The sequence below is a fragment of the Taurulus bubalis genome (assembly GCF_910589615.1).
Source record: "Taurulus bubalis genome assembly, chromosome: 14".
Taxonomy (NCBI): Eukaryota; Metazoa; Chordata; class Actinopteri; order Perciformes; family Cottidae; genus Taurulus; species Taurulus bubalis.
Window position 1 is genome coordinate 18,653,060 of NC_136602.1, and position 25,104 is coordinate 18,678,163.

Genomic DNA, 25,104 nt, shown 5'->3' on the forward strand with positions numbered 1-25,104 from the left:
CCCGACAGAAAGCTGTGGCTGCCTGGTGACTCATCCTCACCATAGCATCAGGCAAGCTGCAGCTATGCGCTACCTACCAGGTTTAACATTTAATTACGCCAGCCTCAAATCGATTTTGCATTTGTTATTCTAACACAAACAAGGTAATCACGCATTCATGTGGAGTGAGGGTAAACATCTCTTGGGATCTAAAGATGTTTGGTAGCTTCCTTCCTTTTCACTCTATGCTGTTAATACAAACTATGAGCAGACATATTATTAATTCAATGGAATGGAAGGAAAGAAACTGACGGGTTGACATTCATGTTGGATAACAAATGCAAATGATATCTCTTCACAATGTCATTTGGGGAAAACAAGTTGGTGAAACTTGCATCTAGGTAGAACAAGGACACAAACACATTATGATATATAAAAGTCAAATTAATTACTGTTGATAAAAGACAGATATTTGCAAGATAAATTATTCAATTCATATAGAATCGGTTTTATTGAGCATTTTAAGACTTGACCCATATATTAACTACTAAACGCTCCATTGTCATCGCCTCTAACTCTGTGATCTCCGTAATGCTTGAACGGGATGATTCTTCTTGAGTCATGCTTGCCGAGCATGGGAGGGCCTGTGCTCCCAGGGAAAGTGGGTGACTGGATAGCTATTTGTTTGCTTTCTTTCTCCTGCTTGACTCTGGCTCTGGCTGATCACGATTTAATGCAGCTGGACTTGTGTGAAAAGTGGGTCAGGAGGAAGTTTAGCAAACTTGGCTTGTGTGTTGTTGATTTTCTGTGGAGTGTCTCTCTGTAGCGCCAACCCAGAAGGTTTTCCAAGGGGGGGTCAAAAGGAAGGGGCCCGACCTGAAAGGTCACAAATGGCTGTGGATCCATGAAAGAGGCGTGGAAATGAGCTTGTGTCTGGCTCAGTTGATGTTGTTTTTATCTGCCTCTGGTGTTCTACGAGATAGGCTGGACCTGAGGCGTCAACAGGGGCCCTCTGAACTAGACGCCACTTTCTGATTAAGTACTACAGGTGTATTACTGTACTTCCTACTCCACCCAGTCTGGATGTGCCGGGCACAAACATATCTCACTTCTTCTGAGACATATGTAGGTATACGTTTCCTGCTTGTGATATTTAATAATGAATAGATGGCAGTGAGTCACATACGCCTCTGTGTTCAACAAGACATTTTACTGCACCCCGGCTCGTCAGAGCATCTGTGCCATGTCACCTTCCATGAAGAATTTGCCCATAAAGCTGACAACATGAATCCTGATTTAGTAGCGCTTTGGTGAGCCACCTCTTCACAACAAGCCATGGCTGTTTTTTCGTCGTTCACTCGCTTTCTTGGCGGTCATTTTTGATTCCTGGAAGCAGCCTGTTTTTATTGTCATAACTGCGGACTAAAGAAGAATAAAGACAAAGAACAAAGACACATGTACGGCCATGCTTTTCATCCCCAGATGTGCAGCGTGTCGTGAAAGTGTGCTCGCATTGTGTCCGCCGTGCCACTAATTTGTTTCTTTTTCTCTCCCCCGTCCCTTGTTCTTTCTCTTTTCCACAGGCTTTGCAGCCTCACGTTGAAAAAGCTGGTCGTCCTCAAAGAACTGGATAAAGAGCTGAACTCCCTGTCCATAGCTGTCAAAATCCAGGTGGGTGGCTGTGGAAAGTAATCACAAAGCCTAGGCGATGATAAGATGTGCTTCTAATCCAACGATTGATAAAAAACCTGCGTAGCTGCGGTGGAAGCTCCGGCGAGTCACATCTTCTCACTCAGGTGCTTTGAAATGACAGACTAGCATTACAACTCGAAGTGCCTTAAGACGGATTGTGCATGCTAATGCATTTTTGTTACTATGGGTTTGCAGGCCTAACATGTCTACCATTCAAAAGCACATCGTCGTCCTCTGATACAAATGCATAACTAAAGAAAAACTAGAGAGAGAGAAGAGCGAGGGAGAGAGGTACTGCAAAATGTATGGAACTGATGGCAAAAAACAGCAGATGGCTTGGTAGGAGGGAGTTAGTGAACATCTGCCATGGCGCCTATGTGTGGACAACACAGTTAATTTGACAGTTTGCAGCTCACTAAACAAGCGTACATTTGCTTTGCTTGCTAGAGTTACAACTTACTCCCTCGACGCTGCAGAGCAGAGGGACGATAACTGGAGATTAAAGTCACTGAAGCACCACGATCAGCCCCAACAAAGTGAGCTTGTATGGAAGACTTTTATTTCTCTGCAGCTGTGAACCGATTTTCTCGATTTATACATTTCAATATTTTATTACGGATATTACACCGTATTACCGTTAGCATTTTTATATTACATCATAATCATGGAACCCGACACCATTAGTGTTGATCTTGATTAGTGTGGCACATACTGCACTGCAGCGGTGAAGATCATAGACTCATCCGTAGTGGCAAAGTGTTGGACCCCTGCCTTCCGTCTGCAGTCGGGCCTCACGGTTTGATAACGCATGCTCAGCAGTCAGCCTGCTAGCAGTCAGCCTGCTAGCACTCCCTGAGAACCGTTGATTCTTAGGGAGAACTAAGACCAGCGAGTGCACCTTAAGTGTCCACAGACACGCGTACGAACACTCTGCCCTGAGGTAGCCATGTGGAAATAATTGTCAAAGGGAAAAAGTCATTCAAACTTTCTCGACTGCAGTCGCCCAGAAAATCCACAGAGAAGAGAACTTGGGAATTAGACTCGCCAAAAAGCGAGGAGAGAGCCAACTTTTTCTGTAACTTGTAACTGAAAGATTTAGTGTCATTGAAAGAAAAGAAAAAGCTTTCCTGTTGCCCACACAGCGAGAGAGGGAATCTAATATGTAGCCCTAAAAGACAAGTGTCGTATTTTACAGGTACTTTAACTGAGTCTAGTAGACTTCATATGATTTCATGTGGTTTTAGATGACCTTTTAAATCACATAATTAAAGGCGCTCCATATACCATTCAGAGTATGTATATATATATATATATATATATATATATATATATATATATATATATATATATATATATATATATATATATATATATATATATTTTTTTTTTTTGCTTTTCAACAGCCGGTGGCCCGCAGCTAATGGTGCAAACAGTGCAAACAGGCAACAGTGCTGGCAGTGTTTACTTTAAGGGAACCGAGGGGTGGGCGCTACGCCTCCGCGACAACACTTTATCAGCTGTGTGAGCGTACAGTGTTTGGCTGGGAGCCTTGAAACTTCACCGTTTGTGTACGCACGGCTCTCTGCATGCATGCCGTAATTTACCATTTTCTATTTAAAGAGAAACAAATTGTCTCCCCTCAACCTGTCATCCTGAAGGAGAACGCTACCAACACAAGTGTGGCTATATCCGTGAGCTACGTTGTTTCCGGAGCGTGAAATCTCCTCCTTTCTGTTGAGCCGCGCAGAGGACAGCCGAGCAAAACCATGTTCATCACGGCTCCGTAAACTGGAGCATTAAATGCACGTTTGGTTAGGGAGAACAGAGACGCTGAGGGGATAAAGAGACAGTTGGAGAAGATGACAGGGGAATAAGAGGGTTTTGTTTTTCCGACAGTGAGCGACAAAGCCTCTTTACCACACATCATCGTTTCTGTGTTCTGCATACAGTGGGCCGTCTCTTCTTTCTCTGTCTCTCTCTGGGTCTCATCAAGTTAAGTGGTCCACACACACACACACACACACACACAACCCCTGTAATGGCTAACCATTTGGACGTTCTCCCAAAACCACAGCGGCAGGGGTGATGACACTGCAGTTTATTCTGCAGGAGGGTCCGTGTTCCCTTGGAGATAGTTTTCTGTTTCTCACCCTGGAGACCGCTGGGGTCACTTCAAGTAGCGGAGGCCTCCACAGACAACCCGCTGTGATGTTTTTCTGCACATTTGGTTGCAATGTGGTATGCCGCTGCATGTGCACTACGTGATTATGCAGTTTCGAGTCCCGTCTTTTCTGTGTGCAGTCAGTCGCCCGAGGCTGTAGCCAGACATCGATATCAGCTGGATTACGATAGGAAAGGGGAGCAATCCTCATTTCAGAGCAAGCCGCTGTCCAAAGCACTTCTATTTGCAGTCCACTCAGATATGATCCAATTGTGTGTTTGTGTGTAGGTGTGTGTTAGGTTTGTGTTGCGTGAAAGCAGAAGCCTCAAAACGCCTGTTCAAAACCTCTTCATTACAGCTGTGCATTGAGCTCTCGTCCCAACCCTAAATCTCTCTCTCTGCCATTGCTGCAAACAGGAGTGCCAATTTCGAGAATGTAGTATCTTTTGAAATAACCTTGAGAAGAAGTTTAAAGTTCTACTTTTCCCACAGGCTTGTGGAGCTTGGTTAGAGTAGAAGGGCTGTAACATACCCCATGTGGCCCTGGAGAGACAGTGGAGAAGCTTGTAGCAGGAGAGAGGAGGGGGACGACATTCAGTACAAGCTTTCCTCGCCAAGGCTCAGTATTGTTAATGCATGTCAGGCAGTTTGAAAGTGCTTCGCCTTTTGTGCCTTGATTCATTGTACCAGCCACTGAGCATGAGAAAAGGGTGCATACAAGGCCTCTTTGTGGAGCTCAAGTTAGTGACAAGGTCAGCCCGGGACAGAGATCTGCTCCCTTTTTCCCCTCTAAATACGAAACAAAGACTGCGGCCACTGTCAAGGTGCTGTTAGCATGTCCTTCTGTGGAACATATTGAGCCATCAGGCTGGATGGGAAATAATCATTACAAGGGAATGCATCAGCAAAGCTAAACATTCTGTATTCCCATGTTCCCTTTAGTCCTTTAGCTCTGATTTCATTGCATGAAGCTATTGACATTGGACTAATTAACCTTCTGGAACTCTCTCCCCAATCCATCTGGACCTTAGGTTCATCCCCTCTGCTTTAAAAAAAAAAAAAAAGGACTTACAACTTGTTCATACGTTTGTAGAATAAGACTTGGAAGTTTCCAACTTCATGCAACAGATGGAACATGCAAACAGTGAGGAAGAATGACCAGGGCTGATACTCAAACCCAGGTCTTTCTCTCTGAGACAACAGTGCCAACGGGCCACTGAGCCTCTCGGAAACACATTCAGCTCACTCAAATATTCAGAGGCCGTTTGCCGAAGATAAAATTGGAAGTTAGAGAATTACATTTAACACGCCTTAGTTGTCAAAGAGTGTGCGTGGTGTCAGTTCTGTGCGAGAGATCACACTATATGCAAGCTTGTTTGGTTTTTATTCATTCAGCTGTTAACGCTGCTTGGTTGATCGGAGGGAGTTGATTGCTGAAAGTGTGCGTATCTACTGCACTGTAAAAGCTCTGCTTTATTGTGCCTGTTTGAAACGTGCATAATGAAACGTGTACAACTAATTTCAAATCGCTCATGCATGTGTTGTACCTACAGAGGCACCACTGCTTTTTGAATACATTTACCCCCCGGACTACTCAAGAGTAGGGTATTAAGCCAGATAAGGATATATTTACAGCTCCATGCTGCTCACCAAGTCTTACTTAATTATTTTGGCAAGATCAGCAGACACCTGAGCTAAGCTATGACTTATGAATGATGAGTTGCCAAATATATTACGCAACAACAAACAAGATACCAGTCTTCAGCTCTCACAGCAACTTGAGATTTGACAAGCTGTTCCTGTTCTCACGTTTACACGCTGAGTCCCGGTTTCAAGATTAGAAGAGGTAATAAAATAAAAAAATTCTTAAAGATAATTAAACTGCAACTTGACGAGGAACGCGATAGACTTTAATCCGAGGCTCGTCAGAGAAAGTCGCTAAAGGCTGAGATGGGTGTCTGTGTCCTTGTATTTGGTGGCATTTAAATCCCTGCGCTGTTTGGCCACAATACGGTTTTTGCCAGCTCCCAGAATTACCTCCGGTGACGAGTCTCTCTCAACGAAAATAGCAAGCTTTGGGTAATATAGTTAAATTTGGTCATAGTCCTATTTTCACCTGGACCAAACGTACCTCTGAAGGCGTGAATACGAATCCTAGCCAGTTGTTCCTAAGATGCTGAAGGTAGCAGTAGCTGATACCTTTAACACCACTGAAAACATTGTGTATATGCAGTGTTTTAAAACGCAGGAAACCCTCTAAAATAGACTCCTTTCCCATTCTAAGTATGCCGGTGATCTGTGGTTCTTGTAAAACAGACTTGGTCATTGTTGGACTGCTGGAAAGACTAACAAAGACGGTTTTGTTTCTGTCGAGTTTTAATGCGAGATAAGAAGTCTGGTCACTTTGAGGAGCGCAACTAAATTGTAGGCTTGTAATCAGTTTGCAGATTTAAAAAAATTTTTTTATCCTTGTGCCAGTTCGGAAAACCTCATGATATCTTTTTTTAGTAGGCCACCTGACCTATATTTCCGGTCCACACTTTTCTCTATAAAGCAGTGAAGGAGTAGAGGACTGTTTGTACTGGGCTGCCTCAAGGTGTGAATCTGCATAAATGTGTGAATCTGAAAATAAGGCTTGCACACTCAGTCACTGTCGTCTGATAGATATTGGCACAAGACACAGCTGAATATGAGGGATTTGTGGGTAGGAACCCCTGATGAATAATGTTCTTTTATGTTGCATTTATAAATGTGCTTATGTCGAACTTGCCTTTTCTATGTCCCTCAGGGTTCGAAGCGTCTTCTGAGATCAAACGAGTACGTCCTCCCACCCAGTGGACTGATGGAGACGGACTTGGAGCTCACATTCTCACTGCAGGCAAGCACTCTGACATTATACTGTGAATTCTCACACTGATATGGCAGTTACTTGGCGGGGAGGATTGTGTTGAAGCCTTTATTCACACTTGTGCCCCTTCCAAACCCAGAGCAAAAGTATTGAGTTCAAAATATCCATGTGGATCTAAATAAGTGTGCTTACTAACACATGTATTTTGTATAAATTAAATGCCGTTCCATGTTGTTTTGTGGTCAGAAGAGGTCTTCTCTCACACAGTAAGTGCTGACAGGTGGAGAAGTTGCTGACTTTGACTTTTGCTGTTTTCACTGAAGTCACTGAAGCAGAATTTATTTTTATGACTGACTGTTTCAGATTTGATAATAATAATAGACGCTGCATGCAGGCTGACTATTTGAGGACTGGATTAGACGGACAAGTAAAAAGATGAACTCAGCCAGGACAAGTGATCAAGTTGTCGATTTAACCATGAAGTATGGTGGCCCTGAGAGCTCAATGCACTGCGAATTAAGAATACGCATGCAAATGGACTCAACACGAGCAAATGATGAAACCTCTTCACCGATTTGACAATCGATGCGTAGCATTTAGAAAACATCAAGACTGAGAGAAAACATGAGGTGAAACAAGGTCAAATGCAAAAACAGCATTTCACCTTGTGAAACAAGCTATTTTTGTTTGAATATTATAAACCAAGAAGGCAAGAAAAGTCAATGTGAAGATCAAGTTCTTGCAGTCGGAGACGATATGACTCCAGAAGAAAGGAGACAAGCCTGAGGATAAATACTAAGTCTCGGAGAGAAATATAGTTCTGAAGTGATGAAGGTTCACCAACAGTTCAACAGACCGCAGACAGTTCTTTTTAATAGTTCAGTCAGTAGGACTACAGAATCTAACACCCACCATGTTGGCTCAGTGCTGGTGGCTGTATTTACACGTGAACTTGAACCGAGTGTGTGTCGCATCTCTACATCATCAGTTCACAATATTCAGTGCAGACAGCTTTCTGACTGCAGATGCATCTTCTGAAATAGCGACACAACAACGTAGATTTCACATCTTGCCTTGCAGTCGAAGATAGCCAAATGGAGATATCTGATGATGATAATATGACATGGCCTCAATTTATGCTACATTTATGGTGGCACAGACACGCAGTCGCCAGCTGATGCAATGAAATCCAACAAGTCTGCCAGAGAGAAAATAGCATTAGAAAACCCATTTAAAAAAAGAAAAAGTGTGCATCAAAAGGCAATGAAGGACAGTGAAATCTTGAGTTGGCAGTCTTATAATAAATTGTGATTATATGCAATTTTGTTTCATTATTTGACTTAAATGGTTAAAAATGTTATTTGCAAGAAATATAAGCTGAACACCGCAAACAAATTGGATTTCTTATGCAGCAACAAAAACTATTCATTGCAATACGCCTGCAGGTGGGTTTCCATCTAAAGGCTGATGAATATATTATATGGTGTGCGTTATTATCTGACTTTATGTTTGTTTTTGTTTTTTTAGTACCCCCATTTTCTGAAGAGGGATGCCAACCGACTGCAGATCATGCTGCAGAGGAGGAAACGCTACAAAAATCGAACTATCCTGGGCTACAAAACTTTGGCTGTGGGAGTCATCAATATGGCCGAGGTACCGTATCGTGTTCAGCTGGGGCATCACTTTCAATCACTTCATGCTTCTTTGTCGTCCGTTAAATTTCTCTCGAGAGACATCATTTTGCTCTGCGCTTGTGATTGCGTTCTGCTCTTCTCTGTCAGTGATGGCTGTCAGTGTCTGTGTAGCATGTCTTGGTTTAACAGAGAGAGCCTCATGCGTTACACATGATTTCAGATGACTCATGGTCATCACACATACTGCTGTGTGAGAGATTGTGAGCCATCTGGAGCTGGCTTCATTTGCACCTTTCTGGAAACAGTGCATACAGGAATAATGGGCTGGGAGCTGATAGAATGCCACCTGTGGACGCTTGTTTGATGTAGAAATATACGATTCAGTCTTTATGTGCCCTGATCCAAGTAATTTCATGTTGAGTGCTGCCAGTACATCCCTCAGCTGGACACATGCAGCGGGGATTTGCAGTTACGTCAGACTGAATGTTCGGCCACTGGGCCACCAAGATGCCCTTTTTTTTTCTTCTCTTTTTTTTCTTTGGCCTTTTGTCAGTGTGGATTTTGCACATTGAACAAGCTGCTCTTAATTGTGCCACTCTTTGGTCGTTCACTTGCAACACTGCAGAACACATGGCACTGGGGGTTATTGCCATGGATTGCAGGGAACAAAATATTAGAACTTGCTCTTCATATAGCAGATACAGATCATTTAAAATGAAGGATGCACAATGCATGTCTGTCAGTTAATTGTCGTCCGATAATGGGAAATGTATCAATTATGTATTTTTCCGACAAGTAAATTATAGGCAATAAATAGAACCTATTAATCAAAGCCAAATAGCTTCTGTTTAATACATTTACATGTCTGATTTGACTTGTGGTCAGAAACACTGGTGTAATTCACTGAGAAGATGCATTCATTTAGAGTATGTATTTGATTACTGGACGTATTTTGCGGTCTGTATCGTTATGAGTTAGGTTGGCAAACTGTTACAAGTTGAATAGCAATGTGGCACTCTTCCTGTAGACTCTCTGCTCGTGCTCGTTGACTCCAGGGAAGTGAAGAAGACATTTTAGTAGTAGTATATCCAGCAACTGTGTAACATTCGTATGTCCAGCAACCTTTATCTTACCTTATCTTACCTTATCTTATAGATATTGGCAACGACAAAAAGCAGGCAATTATCGTATTGATAAAATAATAAAAAATCCATTTGGTTCATCCTTAATTAAAAGGCCCTGTTCAGAACATTATTAGATTGAATGTGTGGAAGATCAAGACAGAGATAATGAAAGTCATGCTTATTTGGAATGCACCATTCATGCTCAGCCAATGTGACTTTCCACCAGCAGCCCCAGGACGGGTTGATGGACATCTGAAAACAAAACCGATGCTTTATCACATTTTAAAATAACACTCAACCGCCGTGCTATTTTTGGTGCCTGCTGCCATGAAATGACCCGTAGACTTCTATGAATAGCGTTAGATTGGCCATTATTGGATCCTGTTGGGTAATTATGTTGTCATCCGCTGTAGTGTAAACTCTCCCGTGCCCTCATTGTGAATCTATCGGGGCATCAAGTGGGAGGAAGTCACTTATTGGACTTTGCATGCAGCGTTTGAGTGCACCACAGCCAGTGTTTGAGCAAAATGATTCTACTCCCCGTGCAGCTATTCATCGAGTGAAATACTGAAAGCACCTTTTCGCTTCGAATGAAAGCTGTGTGACTGGATGATATGAGCGAATTGTCTCTTTACTTAGAGATAGCATAGCTGTCATCTTGTAATCGGTCGCTAATTCTCCGCGAGCATAAAGCAGTGTAACAGAAGCCTTGTCAAGCTTTGTTTTATCATTACTGGCTCGGTAAAGCGAGATAAAATTATTCCATCCTGCCTGTCTGTTGAAAAAAACCTTATTTGTTCCATCTGCTTTGACATGGCTCTACAGAGTGAATGATAGACACATACATTGTATGCGACATGAAGGCATCTCCGCTCAAGATGACTGTGTTATTCAAGAAAATATATTATTATTATTATTATTATTATTATTAGGAACATTACAGGGGAGGGATGACATAAAAGTGTTTTGTACCAAATTGGTTTCAAACCCATTTTGAATACATTCTCCAAATCAATGGCCAGACTCAATGTCACTCTTCCTATGTCCAGGTGATGCAACACCCGACAGACGGCGGACAGATTCTGGGTCTCCATAGCAACGTGAAGGATGCGCCAGTGCGTGTGGCGGAGATCAGCGTGTACTCTCTGTCCAGCCAGCCCATCGACCACGAGGACGGCAGCGGTCAGGCCGGCCACAAGATCAAAACCTCAGGTGAGCTCAGGCGTCTCCCGCCCCCCCAACTCGGGGTCCGTTAGACGGGCCAAATGTACCAAAGCTGCCCGCTCAAATCCTGTGTGTAATTTCAGCCGTCACACTGCAGCCAACCCTTCCTGTCCATGCTCCTCTCCTCCCGCCTTCCACATGGCTCCTATTCCCAACTGAGGACAGAATAAACTCCATTAATCCCAACCCAACCTATGGCCAAGGATATGTTATTCTCCTTAGCTATGGTTGTAATGTTGATTTGAGAGAAGATTTAAGGCCTATTAACTTACGTTGTTCTAATTCTGGATGGGGAGAAATATTGGGGCCTGCTCGGACTCTGCGCTTTCATCCCGCCTTGCTGATCCCTCGCTATTCTGGATGTTATTAAGGAGGCTGTTCGAACATAACAGATGAGCTCATGCACCAAGTATTATGCGAGTGTCACTGAGGGAAGGAAAGATGTTTATCTTTCGCTTTTCTCCTCTGCAGTGAACCGTAATAACATTCATCCCATCTTTGAGCACAGAACAGGACGTTTTCTCAGGCGAAATGAAGTCTGAATAGTCTGTTAAGAACAAAGATCTTCCATCGCCTGGTCAGTCTTCAGCTATCAAACGCGCAGTAAAGACGGCATCTTGAGGAATTTGGCTGACATTTAGCAATAGTCGAACTTTCAACTGCTGAAATGTCAGAAAAAAACTCTTTGTGACACAGATTGCAAAAAGAGCTCTACAATCTAATTTGCATATAATATCATTTGCATATAATACCATTTTGATCAGCAGAGTTCATTATTCATGCCAAGTGGTCAAAGCAATTCTTTACTGATGAAATGTGAACAATAGGACCGTTTATGAAGGAACTTCATCCACAAAAGATGCAAAATTGTCTTTGGCTCAAACTGATATTTGGGAAAATTCAACTGAAATCAACATTTACAATGTTAGAGAATTATACTAATTATACAACTTTTTTTACATTCAGTATGAGAACATGGTTTCCTATTGAGGTTAGGAGGCTTGTTTTCACTCAGAACAAATTGCTTCCTAGAGTCATTCTTAATTCCGAAAGAGGGTTTCAGCACTGATTCAGCCTTGGAAATCATTTGCTGTGTAAACCACATTTCTCTCAGCCCACGTTTTCAAAAGATGTGGCCGTGGGAAACCTGCAAATTTGAATTTGCACATTGTGGCTGATATAATGCTACACATATGTATCCCTGTGTTTTTGAAGTTTTTCTGTGCGTGTCCGTGCTTGCCTACCTCCAGACCGCTCCCCAGACATGGATAACTATTCTGAGGAGGACGATGACAGCTACTCGTCGGAGCAGGAAGCCAGTGATGACGCAGTTCATGGCCAGGTCAGTGCCAGAAAACGCGATGGTGCCAACAAATCTGCAGCACCCAGAGAAATTAAATACATACAGTATAAGAAATCCAATAAACAAAATGTTATTTAGATCAGCAAAATGAAGTCTACTTGCCCTATTGAACATAGTATACTAGTGATGTTATTTATGGAAAAATATCAGGTTTTTGTCAGAAGCAGTTGTGCTTTCAGAGTTTTTTGGTTCGTATTGTAATTATTTTTTTACATATTCTTCCATGTCTGCAGGCAAAAATGTAAGGGCACTGTTTCCGATATCTCCTCATCCTCTTTGTATTTCAGGACCTTTATGATGAAGACGACGAGGTGAGGAAGCCCAAGAAAGCCCGGAGGAAAATGATCCGAACGACCTCCATGACCAGGGTTAGTTGCCTCCTTTTCCACCACATGGAGTTTTATGCTCGCCAATCATTGACCGTGAGAGTAATTTAAGACCCGTTTTTGCTGTTGTACACGCTTTTTAAGGAAAGCACACACTGTGTTCCATTTGTCCGAGCCATTAGGGCGATGCGGATGAGGACGTAAATGAACCTTGTGGGCTCACTGGGCTGATCGTAATGGTCTTTACATAGAGTGGTTGTGAATGAGTAATCCAGTGGACGGTTACTGTGAGAACCGATAAGCCCGAGCCCAGCTGTCATGTGTATTTAATGATGACAGTTATTCCCTTTTCAGTTTTTTTCTCTCCTCCTAATTGCATGTTTTTTCTTCTTCTTCTGTTCCAGCAACCTAACTTCAAGCAGAAGTTCGTGGCCTTGCTGAAGAGGTTCAAGGTAACGGATGAGGTGAGTGTGAAATGAATAATTGCACTCAAAGAAGATGTTCAAGGTCAAAGCAAATGACGTGGGGTACAGCACCCTCCTGCAATCTTTCCGTCTGTTATGAAGCTTTTAGTAAGTCAGTTTGAAACATATCGGTTATTAAATTGTCCTCTGGGCAGGAGAAAACAATCTCGGTATTGACTGTCCAAACAGCATATTGCTGCGGCTAATGTTTCCCTGACTGGAGAAGAATCGTCACCGCAACAGAAATACAAGCGTCATTATGGCGCTCGGCTGCCTTACCCCTGTGCTCATGGATGTATGATTCATACGTTTCCATTAGCAGAATCCATTAACGACCCTCATTCTCCACCACTTAATCTTGTGATAAATGTCGGCCTGTACGCTTCTCGTGTTTAGGTCTGTGTTTTTCATCTCTCACGTCCTTTTCGAATAAACGTTTCTGCGGATTCTACATAATGGCTTGTAATCAGGTCATCAGCAGGAAGTCAACCAATTGTGTGCAACAACCCCTCGATGTGCATTACATAATCTGTGTTACGACATTATGATGATAATAATTTACATTGAACTCTGAAATGTATTGGAGTAATTGAGATATCCATTGCCTTGTGTCACTTTTCCTGACCCCAAAAACCTCGATCAAACTGTTTCAAACTGCAGATTTTCAGACCTTTTAAGTTTACATGTATCTTAAAAAATGTGGGCCTAAGAAACGTATGTAAGTGATTTAACCTTGTAATGCTTACGAGAGCCTCTAGGCCATCTGAGTTGTGTTTTGCAGGATGCTTCTAGAAGCTCCAGGTGGCCCGTTGATCTTTCATCACGTCCCCTGTCTCTAATCCCTTCCTTGTGGCTGGGCACTGTGCAGGGCTACAGCTCTATAAATACATAGCCAGGAGGAGGAGAGGGGACAGACTGTGTTTATCTGCTCCCTGCCAGCTTCTGCACTTATGGAGTGGCATTAATCACCTGATTAGTCCACAAGCCTGCCTGTGTGCGGTTCCTATGATATACATCCCCACTGTGCAGCTGGCAGATCAAGGCTCAGCACCTTAGCACTCCCCGAGCAATCACTTACCTTTTAATTGGCCTGCTTAGGACCAAGGCAGGGATGTATTTATAGCATAGAGTTTCTCATTTTACAACCTTCAGTGTCATTCTTTAAGCTCCATTAGCCCAGCTGTGAAAGTGATTAGGTAATGGACAGCACCAGTCACTCCCTGATTACTGTGTCCTGATGTGCTCATGGAGTGTCTGTCCTGTCTGACAGGTCCTGGACTCTGACCCAGTTGACCAGACCCAGGAAGTGGAGGAGGATCTGGACTTGCTCTACGACAGTCTGGAGGTGTACAACCAGAGTGACAGTGGGCCGGAGATGGAGGACAACGAGAGCGTCCTGAGCACGCCCAAGCCCAAACTCAAGTATGCCTAAACCTCTTTCCCCAAAGGCCATCTTTTAGTCCTGAAATAGTCTCAGTATTTATAGATTTAAAATTGTTTCTGATCACACACCTGTATGTGGTTTTTAGTTTGATTTCAGAGATTTATTGTTAATTAGCATTTGTTGTTAGTTTTGTAGACTTCAAATCTTTGTTTTTGCTTTCAGGCCGTTTTTTGAAGGGATGTCTCACTCCAGCTCCCAGACCGAAATTGGAAGCGTGCACAGCCAAAAAAGCCAGCAGAGAGAGCTGTCGTGTCCTGTAAGTTGATCACCCGGCACTTTATTAAAAAAACAAAAAAACATCAGATGCCTTTCAGCCCCATCATTCACCCATAAAGGTCCGCCTCTCTGTTACTGGGGAGGCTCTTTTTGTACAAAGTGTTACGTAAAGCAATCGCGCCTGGACAGTGTTTAAATGTCTAGCAGTCTTCTCTGCTTATTTTGGTTCAGGGATTCCTAAGGACCATGATATTCTGAGCATGAGTGCAATGCAGCTCCAATGGGGCGGGGGGCTGCAATCCGTACCCTATTCACCCCGACAGCCCTCTAGTATTTATAAGGACTGACACAGAACGACCTCTCCACCACCATCCACACACACACACACACACGCACACACACATACACGTGCGTGCACATGCGCACACGCACGCTCAGAGAGAAGATTGGATGGAGCAATGCCTGAACTCTACTCCGAGATTTATGCCCAGTTAGAAACAACAAGGACAGAGAAGGAGAGAGAGAGAGACATGTTGAGTGTGATGGTTGGAGAGGCAGTACTGTTTATAAATATCAGGAAATCCATTTTAGCCTGTAATAAAAAAAGCCCGGAGCATTTCAGACTGCTATAGCCCTCTATTTTGCTCAATAAATGTCTCCAGTCGAACTTCATAAACCCGTATTGCAGGCGAAATGGAAAGTCTTTGATCTAATAGTGAAATTAATTATGCTAGATGTTACGAGATGCACTTAAACACTTTCCGTCAGGCGGACTTGAGCACACCAGTGTGTTTGTTATTCTTTTGGGGGCTTATGTTTCTGGGTGAAACGTATAGAAGCTTTTAGAGATATTTATACTCCCCAGCTCTGCCACTGTGAAATTGGCCGGATACGCATCCTAAGAGTGGTGAGTCTTGACCTGAGCAGATGGAGCATGGCACTGCAGTATGGAGCCCTGACATTTTGTAATTTGTATTCACCAGAGAAGTGACCTTTGTGGTTAAAATGGTCTAATTTGTGTGTGTTTGTGCGTTTACCCTGCAGACTGGAGACTTTCTGACTGTGGACAGATGTAAATTGCAAGGCGCCCGGTACCAAGACGACAGCGTCCCAGATACAGTCGTTGGGGTATGTGTTTGGAACAACAGTAGTTTTACTTGTTTGTTTGTTTTGTTTTTAACTAAATCTCCCTCGAGCATCTCTTTCTCTGATTTTTATTTTTTCTATTTTTTTCCTACCCTCTCCACTTGAGTGGCCTTTCCTCCCATGAGTCTTAGTTGTTTTCCAGGAAAAAAAAGCGAAGAGGGAGGGAGTATGCAAGGGTGGGCGAACCAAACAGCACAGTCATCCATTATGGATCAGTGGAGCAGACAAGGCGGCCCCATGCTGGATAAATCCTGACTGATGAGGATTGAAAAAGGGCCGTTAGTGTTTGCTGTTGTCTTTGTGCTGTCGGGTCAGCCTAACCTTCCTGTCGCAGCGCTCAACTAACCCAGTTCAAAGTGAATACCTAAAAACGGCAGGATCCCGTGTTTCCCCTGCCACCTGCTAAGAAGAACTTATTTTTTAATAACCTCGTCTTTCGTGGTGGGCTCGCATCATTATCTCTGACCTCAACAGCAAAGCTCAATTATTTACCAGGCCAGCACCCCTCTACCTCCCTCCCCACCTCAACTCTTTCAACTCTTGCTCTTAAAATGCTGGCTGCAGATGCACAGAAAGACACCAGAACCTGCGTGAGACACTGACTGTAGTAGTTGATTCTTGGCTCATCTTTGCTCCCTTCCTCTTTGGCTTTAGGAGCCCGAGACTGAAGACAAGGGGCCGGTGCCACCGGCCCCGGCACCGGGAGCTGGGGAGGTGAGCAGCTGGGATATCAACACTGAACGGGTGACCAGCACTGTTGGCAAGCTGTGCAAGACGGAGTCCCAAAACCACATGTCTCCCAGGTACACTGCCGATCCTCCATCTGCAAAATATTGTTGTTTCTTCATGTATGTACACAAGCTGTTTTAGATTAGGTTTTTATAAAATGGTTAACTTCTGAGCCCAGTCGATTTGTTCCCTGCTCCGTCTGTCATGTACTTTGAGCTCCTTGTGTTTTCGTCTCAGCAAAGTGGAGAACAGGTTACAGAGGCGCCCCCGCAGCACCTCCATGAAAGACAGACAGAACTCCAAGGCCCAGAGCGACAGGACCAGCAGCATTGAGAGCGAGTGCTCCCCGGAGTCACGGCTCATAGCACAGGTGAGCATGTTGCCGATGTGTTCTTCAGATGTGTTCAGTCCGGTGGCGATGTGCTCAGACTGTCGGCTTCTCGTTGGTCTCCCAGGTTCCCAGGAAGTCTGTCTATGACCAGCTGAACCAGATCCTCATCTCTGACGAACGCCTGCCAGAGAGCATCATCCTCATCAACACCGTGGAGTGGCAGGGACAGGTGTGTGTTGTTCATCTCCTCATGTATTCAGTCGACGAGCTTGGAACCTCACTGGACTTGCTACACTTATAACGTTATTGCACAAAGACAGAAATACAAAAGAGTACTGATGTACCTCAGTAGCATGTTTCTCCCGCTGTCTTTCCAACCCGATCCACTCTGCTTCTCACACTCTCATTAACCCATGGTGTCCCTCTTATGTGTGTTTTCTGTGCAGTATGTATCCGAGTTGCTCCATGAGCAGGGCCAGCCTATTGTGTCCACCTGCTCTGCTGCCGATGTTCAGGCTGCCTTCAACACAATCGTTACTCGCATCCAGAGATTGTGAGTCACACACACACACACACACACACACACACACACAGGTTGAATGACATCGGCCCCCACGTAGTCTTATCTCGCTGCCTGTTATGGCGGAGTAGTCCAGGCCAAACTGTGTGTGTTTATGCTGGCTCGCTGCCAGAGAATTCCAGGATGCGATCGCTCACGCTGCTGAAGCTTTCTCTGTCCGTGAACCCGTTCGATCAGAATGTTCTGGTTTTGCAACGAAAAGCGGAAGTTCGAGCCTCCTCCTCCCATTCTGGGATCCATCTGCTCGGCTGCTCGTCTCCTCACGGCCAGTCTGCCACGCCGCTTCCGTTAAACCCGTTTTCTATTTTTGATCCATCTGAAGCGTAACCTTTCCATTCTTTACACGCCTGCTCTTCAGTCAACCTGTTCGCTGCGGCCGCGTCATGTGGAGCCATGTGCGTCTCTGATGCTTTAGCTGGCGGCAGGGCTTTTCCTCAAACGTTGTCGCTAAGTAGATATAGACATTTTAACGACAACATATATTTAGGTACCGTTCTGTTATTGGACATTATAATCTTAGTTAGTTGTCTCAAATCCTGAAGCATTTAGTCCTCAAAACAGACTTAAATATCTTGGAGCACGTGATTAATTAATTAATTAATTAATTAATTAATCGTAAAAAGGGTCCGTGGTTAACACTATTAGAAAAACACAGCTTGAAATCACCTGAAGAGTTTAATTTATTTTTGAGCAATAGCTGACCAAGCTTAACTGGGTTGAGTTTACTCTTTCTTTTTAGACTCGTTATAAATTGGTCTTATGCCTGTCGTTGTAGAATTAGGATTTAAAAGCTGTTGCAATATTCGGTGTATCTTCATAAAGACTTGCAGGTATCTGCTATTACAAGTTATAACACACCACCATCTGGCTTTTAAAAAGGTGAGACGAACCTGAAAAACCCTGTTGAGATACAAATCTTCAGTCAGCCTCTCACACACTCTCTCTGACCCACATCTTTCATGATTTGGAACTCTCTCTTCCTCCTAATGACTCATTCCTCCTCTTAACCCACGCAGCTGTAACTGCAATGCACAGACACCGCCGACGATGAAGGTGGCGGTGGCAGGCGACCAGAGTTACCTCAGCACCATCCTGAGGTTCTTCGTGGAGCAGCTGGCCAACAAGACACCCGACTGGCTCAGTTACATTCGCTTCCTGGTGATCCCCATCGGTAAGTCATCCGGCATTAGTACGAGCACTACATGGTTTCAGCTTTGTCTTCTACTTACATACATCTTTTTCTTTGAACTCCAGGTTCTCATCCCCTGGCAAAGTATGTGGCCTCCTTTGACAGCCGGTTCAACAGCATCTTTATGGACACCGCATGGAGGGAGCTGTTCTGCCGGACGGAACGGCCCGCCTCAGGTAGGATGCATAGCTCCGTGTCTGGCTACAAAGCAAGTCTGCGTGTCTAATGTTCGGCAAACTTGAAAGGGAAAGAAATTGGGTCAGAGCATGGGTCAGGGGCTGATGGATGGGAGGAAGAGATTTTCCTCCAATTGCAAAAGACAGCGACAGCCTGCTGCAGTACAGCGAACGGCTCTATATTATGGCACTATTCCTCCTCCCTGTAAACTATCCGCTGCTGCTTAAGAAGACAGACTCTGACTCAACAACTGTTAAAATTGCAGTTTATAAGTCTTGGAATTGTTTGCTGGCACACATCTATGGTTAATCTTGTGTTCACATCCCCTTTCCTCAATTCTCACTTGTTCTGCCTAGACAAGCCCAATACTTCTCACCCATCCCCACCTATAATTTTAATTATAAAAAATATTTTAATAATTAAAAAGACTTAATTTAAGTTGGTGCCACAGTTACATTCTTACACGCCGTGTTGAATCACCTCAAAATGGGTTTTAAGCGACAACAAAAAAGAAGGAAAAAAAAGCGATCATCTTTTTCGCTCATTCTTTTATCCTTGACATTAACTGCTTTCACAACACACAAGGCGGGGTTTGGATAGGAATGGCTGTGAGTGCTTTCTTTTACAAGGAACTGCAGAGTTCTGCGTTGACATTAAGAATCAGCCCGTGTTGTTAAAATGTAGTCCAGGCTGCATGTGGCCCAGAGGTCTGTCTGATCTCTTCCTCTCGTCGTATGGCTGACTTCACCCACATTTTTAATAACATTTTACCCCCCCCCAACCCTAATTCAGAGGAATGGAAATGATTAATGCACTGTCTTCTAGCGACCTGCTGTATGTGAAAATTAACATCTGCATCAATTGTCTTGCAGCCTGTTAGCCAGACATGAAACAGGAGAACCGCGTTGTTAACAATCTGCCTCCCCGCTCCCTGCAGACAACATCGATGTAGCAGGACGAGTCGTTCAGTATCTGATCGGTGCCAACGTGTCCCACCAGTTCCCCATCTCAGAAGCAATGCTCACCTACAAACAGAAGAGGTAAAGTACCTTTGATTCTTTAGGTTTGAGCATACCAGTGCGCTGCATATGTTTGTGTATGCACGTATGTTTTTGTGCTCTTTTTAAAGCATGACTTCTAACTTCTGAGTACCGATATTAATGTCCAATTAGTCTATTGTCTCATTGAAAATGAGTCCTAGAACAAATATAGTTAAACTGCATGAGGAAGATGTTGAAATGCATATGCATGCAAGCTGGCACATTCATAAATTAAACTTGTGGTGATAGTGCGCCGCAGGTTAGAGTTTATTCTGACATGCATAAAGGAGTCCAGGAGACGCAGGCTCTGGTCCGTTTCAAGTAAAAGTGATATCACATTTCATAGAGCAGCGCAGGCCTCCGACGACTGGGTTGAAGATGCCTTTGTGGAAACGGTCTCTGACACAAACGCACTCCACAGACAGTCCGCTGCATTTCTGTGTGCATTTGTTGTTGTTTTCTTTCTGAGGTTTGAGCAAACCCCGCCCCCTGTTTGTAAGAGCGGCTTCCTATTGGTCAGAAGGTACTAAACACAACACACAGTTTTAACACTGTTGCATTCCTTCTTCCCCCTCTCCCTTTTGATTTGCATTCAAGGAAAAGAAGTTTGTATTTTGATTTTTACATCAGGTATCTAATTCAACTCTTGGTTTTTGTTTTGAACCCGCCCTATTTTCTCTCCTCCATTTGGCTTGAGCTCCTTGCTGTGTCTTAACATTTCCCTTCTCACACTCGATACTCACTGTAACTTCACTTTGCACTCTGTCCTGACTTGTGTCTTTGGTTTGGTGTGTCTTTTGATTCTTATTTTTGATTCTGTCCTCTGTGTTGTTGCTATAAAGATTTGCCTAACAACCGTTTTAAATGACCCGAAGTATTTACAAATGGGAAACCAGTATTTTTACCGATTTTACATTGACTTGAAAATGAACTGCCCGACGTGTATTGGCTCACCCTTAGGAGTCTCTACATAATTATACACTTTAATATTATATTCGTGACTGCTTTGACTACTGTGAGGCAAATCAAGTACTTCAATATTAGTCAAAGAGATAATACCATTGGCAATATCAATGTGATATTTCCCCATTCTAACCTGCATGAATACTTCTCTAAAAAACATGTATTTCTGCATGTATGTATAAAACAAAGTCAAGTATCACCCACATTTACAAAGGACCGGCAGTCAAGTTTAATATATCTTTTTGACCCCGCTCCGCTGGGCGATGGGTTAAATGCAGAGAATAATTTCCCCAAGGGGATAAATAAAGGATAATTTCTTAATGTCCAATATGTAACATCCCTGAAATATAATAGAGCCCTGGTGCTTTAGGTGGTAAGATTGTTGAGGATTTTATCCGTGTACTTGCTCTAGAACGTGAGCCATCAGCGTTCCTCGTCATTCTGTTGTTTGCTGTGGATGCAATGCATTTTGCAGGCTCACTAAACACTGGTAGAGAATCACCGGCTAGTAATTTAATAATTTAATAAATGACTAGCCGGTGATTGCACTACGGTCGCCTCATGTTAGAAGACAATTTGCAGAAAGATAATAACACTATCTCCAACTCTTCCCTGCTGAATCTCTTGGTGTATTTTTTGAATTGCTGTGTTCTGCGTGTGTATTGAACTTTACTTGACGATGACTGCCGTGCTGTTTTTCCCCCCTCCTAACTTTGTGTAGGCATGTATGACTCAACACTAGTAGTGTAAAGAAGCCATGCGGTTACTCCGGCTGGGCCCAAACTATCGCTTTTAGTCCCATGTGTAAAAATGACTCCTCGTACTGGCTGATGAGAAAGACCTTCTTCTTCTCTTGGTTGTAAGGAGCGTCCCCCCCATTCATCTCATTGTAACATAACCCCAAGATGACCCCATTCCACCCAAAACCAGTCATGTGCCATTTCTGCTGCGATGGGACATGGTGCGGGTCATGCCACAGCCATCTTCCCTCCAGGACCATTGAGTGTTCGTGTGCACCTCTGGAGTGTTGACGTGTTGAAACCCCTCCCCCTTCACCTCTGGTCATAACCACAGCCTCTTTACTGTCTCCGTTTACAGCCCTGATGAGGACTCCTGTCAGAAATTTGTGCCATTTATTGGGGTAAGATTACATTTTCCTGCGGAAACGTGCTGGACAGAATTGCTGATTCTCTTTGAGTTTCATCTAGTCTTACACTGAAACGTTTTTTTTTTGTTATTCTTGCAGGTTGTGAAAGTTGGGATTGTGGAGCAAAGCCTCTCAACTTCAGGTAAGGAAGGGCTTTGTTTTTGTTTTGTAAGGTGTGGTAGTATTTCGTCAGCTTAGCGTGTTCAACATTGCACCGTTGATGAGGAGACCGAAACTGATTGAAACACAAAGGTCTCGCTCTTGATACTGATTCAGATCAGGAAACCCCAATATGTTTTCATTTGTTTACTTAATTGACTGGGTTATGGCGGTTTTACTTTGAATCTTCGTTCATGAGATTATTTCCCCCCTGATTTGCAGTGGACTCTGATGATGCGATGGGGGTCAACACGAGCATCCTGTCCTCCCCAACGCCCCCATCGGCTGGTCCGTATGGGAAGGAAATCGGGGGCACGCCCCCGCAGTCACCGTCTGTGTCCACCGCCCTCTCTGGAACTGGGTACGACAACATTATCAGCAACAATACTACACACTATTTTTTTAAATGTCTCCCTGTTAGCTGTGCTTTAGTAGGGAAGTAAATAAGACAAGTTTCTGTGGTGTTTCTGACTTTGCCTGTTTCCCTCAGTAGCTCTCCGTGTTCAGGCAGTGAAGTGATGGGGCTGCAGGTAGACTACTGGACGTGGCAGGGCCCCGAGAAGAAGAAAGATGGAGACAAGAGAGACGTGGGGCTGAAGAACACCCTGAAGAGTAACTTCCGTTCACTGCAGGTCAGCCGCCTGCCTTGTGGAGGGGAACTCACCCCCCCACCCAGCATGGCCATGACCGTGGTCACCAAGGAGAAGAACAAGAAAGGTACGCTTTGGAAACATGACTGAAGTCTTTCTGGTTCTAAACTTCTACAGTACATTTTACATTACATTTCTATAGTGCGTTAAATCTGCATAGTACGTGGGAAATGCCTGCATGTATACTACATTAGCAAGAAAAGCACAAGACGTGAGCTTACTCAACAGCCCCCACAATGCATTGTGTCTGGGTGCCTTTGAGACCGGCCGTCAGTCTTGTGAGATTTTGAGCCAGGCTAAAAGCTGTTCATATGTGTCATTTCATTATATGTTTTAGTATGTTTCAGCCACTCCGATGTGTAAAATCGGTGTACAAAAAACAAAACAATATGTGTAGAAGATGATTTATTTATGTCTAACTGTTTCCCTCAACAGTGATTTTTCTCAGCAAGAAGCCCAAGGAGAAGGAGCTGGACTCTAAGAGCCAAGTGATCGATGGCATCAGCAGGTTGATCTGCACAGCCAAGCACCAGCACACGATGCTGAGAGGTGAGGCCACAACCCCACAGCTGGGGCGACGCTGCCATCTGGTGGCGCTGTGCTGCATAACAGCCACCGGAGCAAATTCAGGAGCATCTTTCATGAGATGTTTAACGTGTTGCTTCACTCATTTCTGCGTTTTGACTGAACCTTTTTTCCGTCCTCAGTCACCATCGATGGAGTGGAGTGGAACGATGTGAAGTTTTTCCAGCTCGCCGCCCAGTGGCCAACGCATGTCAAGCACTTCCCGGTGGGGATCTTTGGTTACACTAAGCCCGTGTGACCGTGGCAACCGGCCGCCCATCACCAGACTCTCCGCTGCACTCGTCTCACCGAGAAGCGACAGAGAAGTAGAAGAAAAGCCAACTGGCCCCCGGCAGTAATAGTTTTCCTGTGGAAATCTTGCTGACTCTCAACCACGTGTTCAATACACAAATTTCATGTTGTCAATTGGATGTTTTTGATGTCGACGTTGTTGGGTGTTGTTGTTTTTTTTACACACTACGAAAAGAACAAGTACTATTTTGTAAGATTTGTGCTACCGCCTCGGAGGTATCCTGAGGTATTTTGACAATTTGCCACATTTCGATAACGGCAGCTGTGTTTGCACTTTGTTTTTGTTAACATTTTATTATTTCTGTGAAATCCTACATTTATTGTTACTCTATAGACGATGGAGGAGTGTGATGGTGACGTGCAGTGGCGTGTGTGAGGTTGTTTGAGACCATGTTTGTGTTTATTGTTGAAAGTTGGAATATTGCTGTGAATCTAGATGGAATCCTTCTCTTCTAACTCAGTGCTCAGTTTTCTTACTCGTCCCTTTACGTTCTCAAAAAGGTAAACTTTTATAGAAAGATGCCGAATGTTCTGTTTGCCCCCGTTGCTCTTTAGGACACCGCGTACCTAAAGCAAATACAATTACTAAAGTAACGTATATTTGAAGGTAGCTATAATGAATGTAGCTACGGAGCATTTGTAACATGTAAGAAGTTCAAATCGAATCAGTTCGTTATTGTACGTGCTTAAGATTTAGTATCGGTGTACATTCAGGCTGCACTGCACCATCTACTTAGCAGCAGTGTAACGTGACACCACAGAACATATTTCAACTATCAACAGCTGAATGCCAAATTTAGTTGTGACTGTATGAACTGTCGTATTGTTTCAAGCCCCCGTGTTCATCTCGATGTACTGGCTTACCTGGGCGGGCGTCTGCAGCGAGCAGATACTGGAGTCCTCCAGATGTGACGTGACGTGCCAAAGTCTGTTTTAAAGCGTCACCACTAGAGCACTTGGCTTGGCCAAACTTCGCAGTATGTTGAACAGAAAATCGTACGTGTGTGTGTGTGTGTGTGGTCCCCGTGGAGATCAGTATTTAGATTACTGAGATATTCATCTCGACACATTTACCAGTTAGTGCGCCACATTGTTGGCCAGACGTAATCCCCCATTCAGCATTTACGAGACGCGCGCACATCCTAACCAAGCAATTATCGCCGCGTCCTTCTGCGACCGGGTCACCGTAGCGGGGGAAGTGCAAAGTTGCACCTGACCTCAAACACACTGAGAAGTTGGTCAGTCAGTACTGTGGAGGCTCGCTTTGGGGAAAGGAGTTGGACTTGAAACATGCTTTGACCGTCGTGTAGAGCGCAATGCAAGTATTTGAAAAACTTTTAAAATATAAAGTGGATGGAGTCTTGCCAGATGTCCAAGTCACTGCCTGTGTGAGTGTGTGTGTGCGCGCGTGTGTAGGTGTGCTATATGTTCGATGGTACTCCCTGAATAGTGTTACGTGAAACTTTTGCAATAGGAAACCTTTGGACAAAGGGCCTTCTGTATGAGGTAGTTGTTGCTTTTTTATAAAAGTGAACACTAACAAGCTTTGATTGGCTGGCTTTTTATTAATGTATATAAATATATACATATAATTTTGTGAATTGCAACCCACCCTCCCCTCCCACTAAATTGAAAGCACAAA

General features: G+C 43.9%; 1 protein-coding gene across 1 annotated transcript in view; it reads left to right on the plus strand.

Moving 5' to 3' along the window:
• The window catches only part of LOC306746876 (phosphofurin acidic cluster sorting protein 2), a gene marked incomplete at both ends in the record, with an annotated part of 39,620 nt that extends 16,211 nt beyond the window's left edge, over nucleotides 1-23,409 (plus strand). Inside the window, 24 exons of the mRNA XM_079229858.1 lie at nucleotides 1,563-1,650; nucleotides 6,621-6,710; nucleotides 8,208-8,333; nucleotides 10,488-10,650; nucleotides 11,913-12,004; nucleotides 12,313-12,393; nucleotides 12,756-12,815; nucleotides 14,086-14,237; nucleotides 14,422-14,515; nucleotides 15,520-15,603; nucleotides 16,276-16,424; nucleotides 16,588-16,720; nucleotides 16,806-16,910; nucleotides 17,128-17,234; nucleotides 18,278-18,432; nucleotides 18,516-18,626; nucleotides 19,565-19,667; nucleotides 20,265-20,297; nucleotides 21,729-21,771; nucleotides 21,877-21,919; nucleotides 22,159-22,297; nucleotides 22,427-22,653; nucleotides 23,022-23,135; nucleotides 23,294-23,409. Coding sequence (XP_079085984.1) covers nucleotides 1,563-1,650; nucleotides 6,621-6,710; nucleotides 8,208-8,333; nucleotides 10,488-10,650; nucleotides 11,913-12,004; nucleotides 12,313-12,393; nucleotides 12,756-12,815; nucleotides 14,086-14,237; nucleotides 14,422-14,515; nucleotides 15,520-15,603; nucleotides 16,276-16,424; nucleotides 16,588-16,720; nucleotides 16,806-16,910; nucleotides 17,128-17,234; nucleotides 18,278-18,432; nucleotides 18,516-18,626; nucleotides 19,565-19,667; nucleotides 20,265-20,297; nucleotides 21,729-21,771; nucleotides 21,877-21,919; nucleotides 22,159-22,297; nucleotides 22,427-22,653; nucleotides 23,022-23,135; nucleotides 23,294-23,409 — 2,608 coding nt within the window. The remainder of the gene's footprint in view (nucleotides 1-1,562; nucleotides 1,651-6,620; nucleotides 6,711-8,207; nucleotides 8,334-10,487; nucleotides 10,651-11,912; nucleotides 12,005-12,312; nucleotides 12,394-12,755; nucleotides 12,816-14,085; nucleotides 14,238-14,421; nucleotides 14,516-15,519; nucleotides 15,604-16,275; nucleotides 16,425-16,587; nucleotides 16,721-16,805; nucleotides 16,911-17,127; nucleotides 17,235-18,277; nucleotides 18,433-18,515; nucleotides 18,627-19,564; nucleotides 19,668-20,264; nucleotides 20,298-21,728; nucleotides 21,772-21,876; nucleotides 21,920-22,158; nucleotides 22,298-22,426; nucleotides 22,654-23,021; nucleotides 23,136-23,293) is intronic.
• Between the last annotated feature and the right edge of the window lie 1,695 nt (nucleotides 23,410-25,104).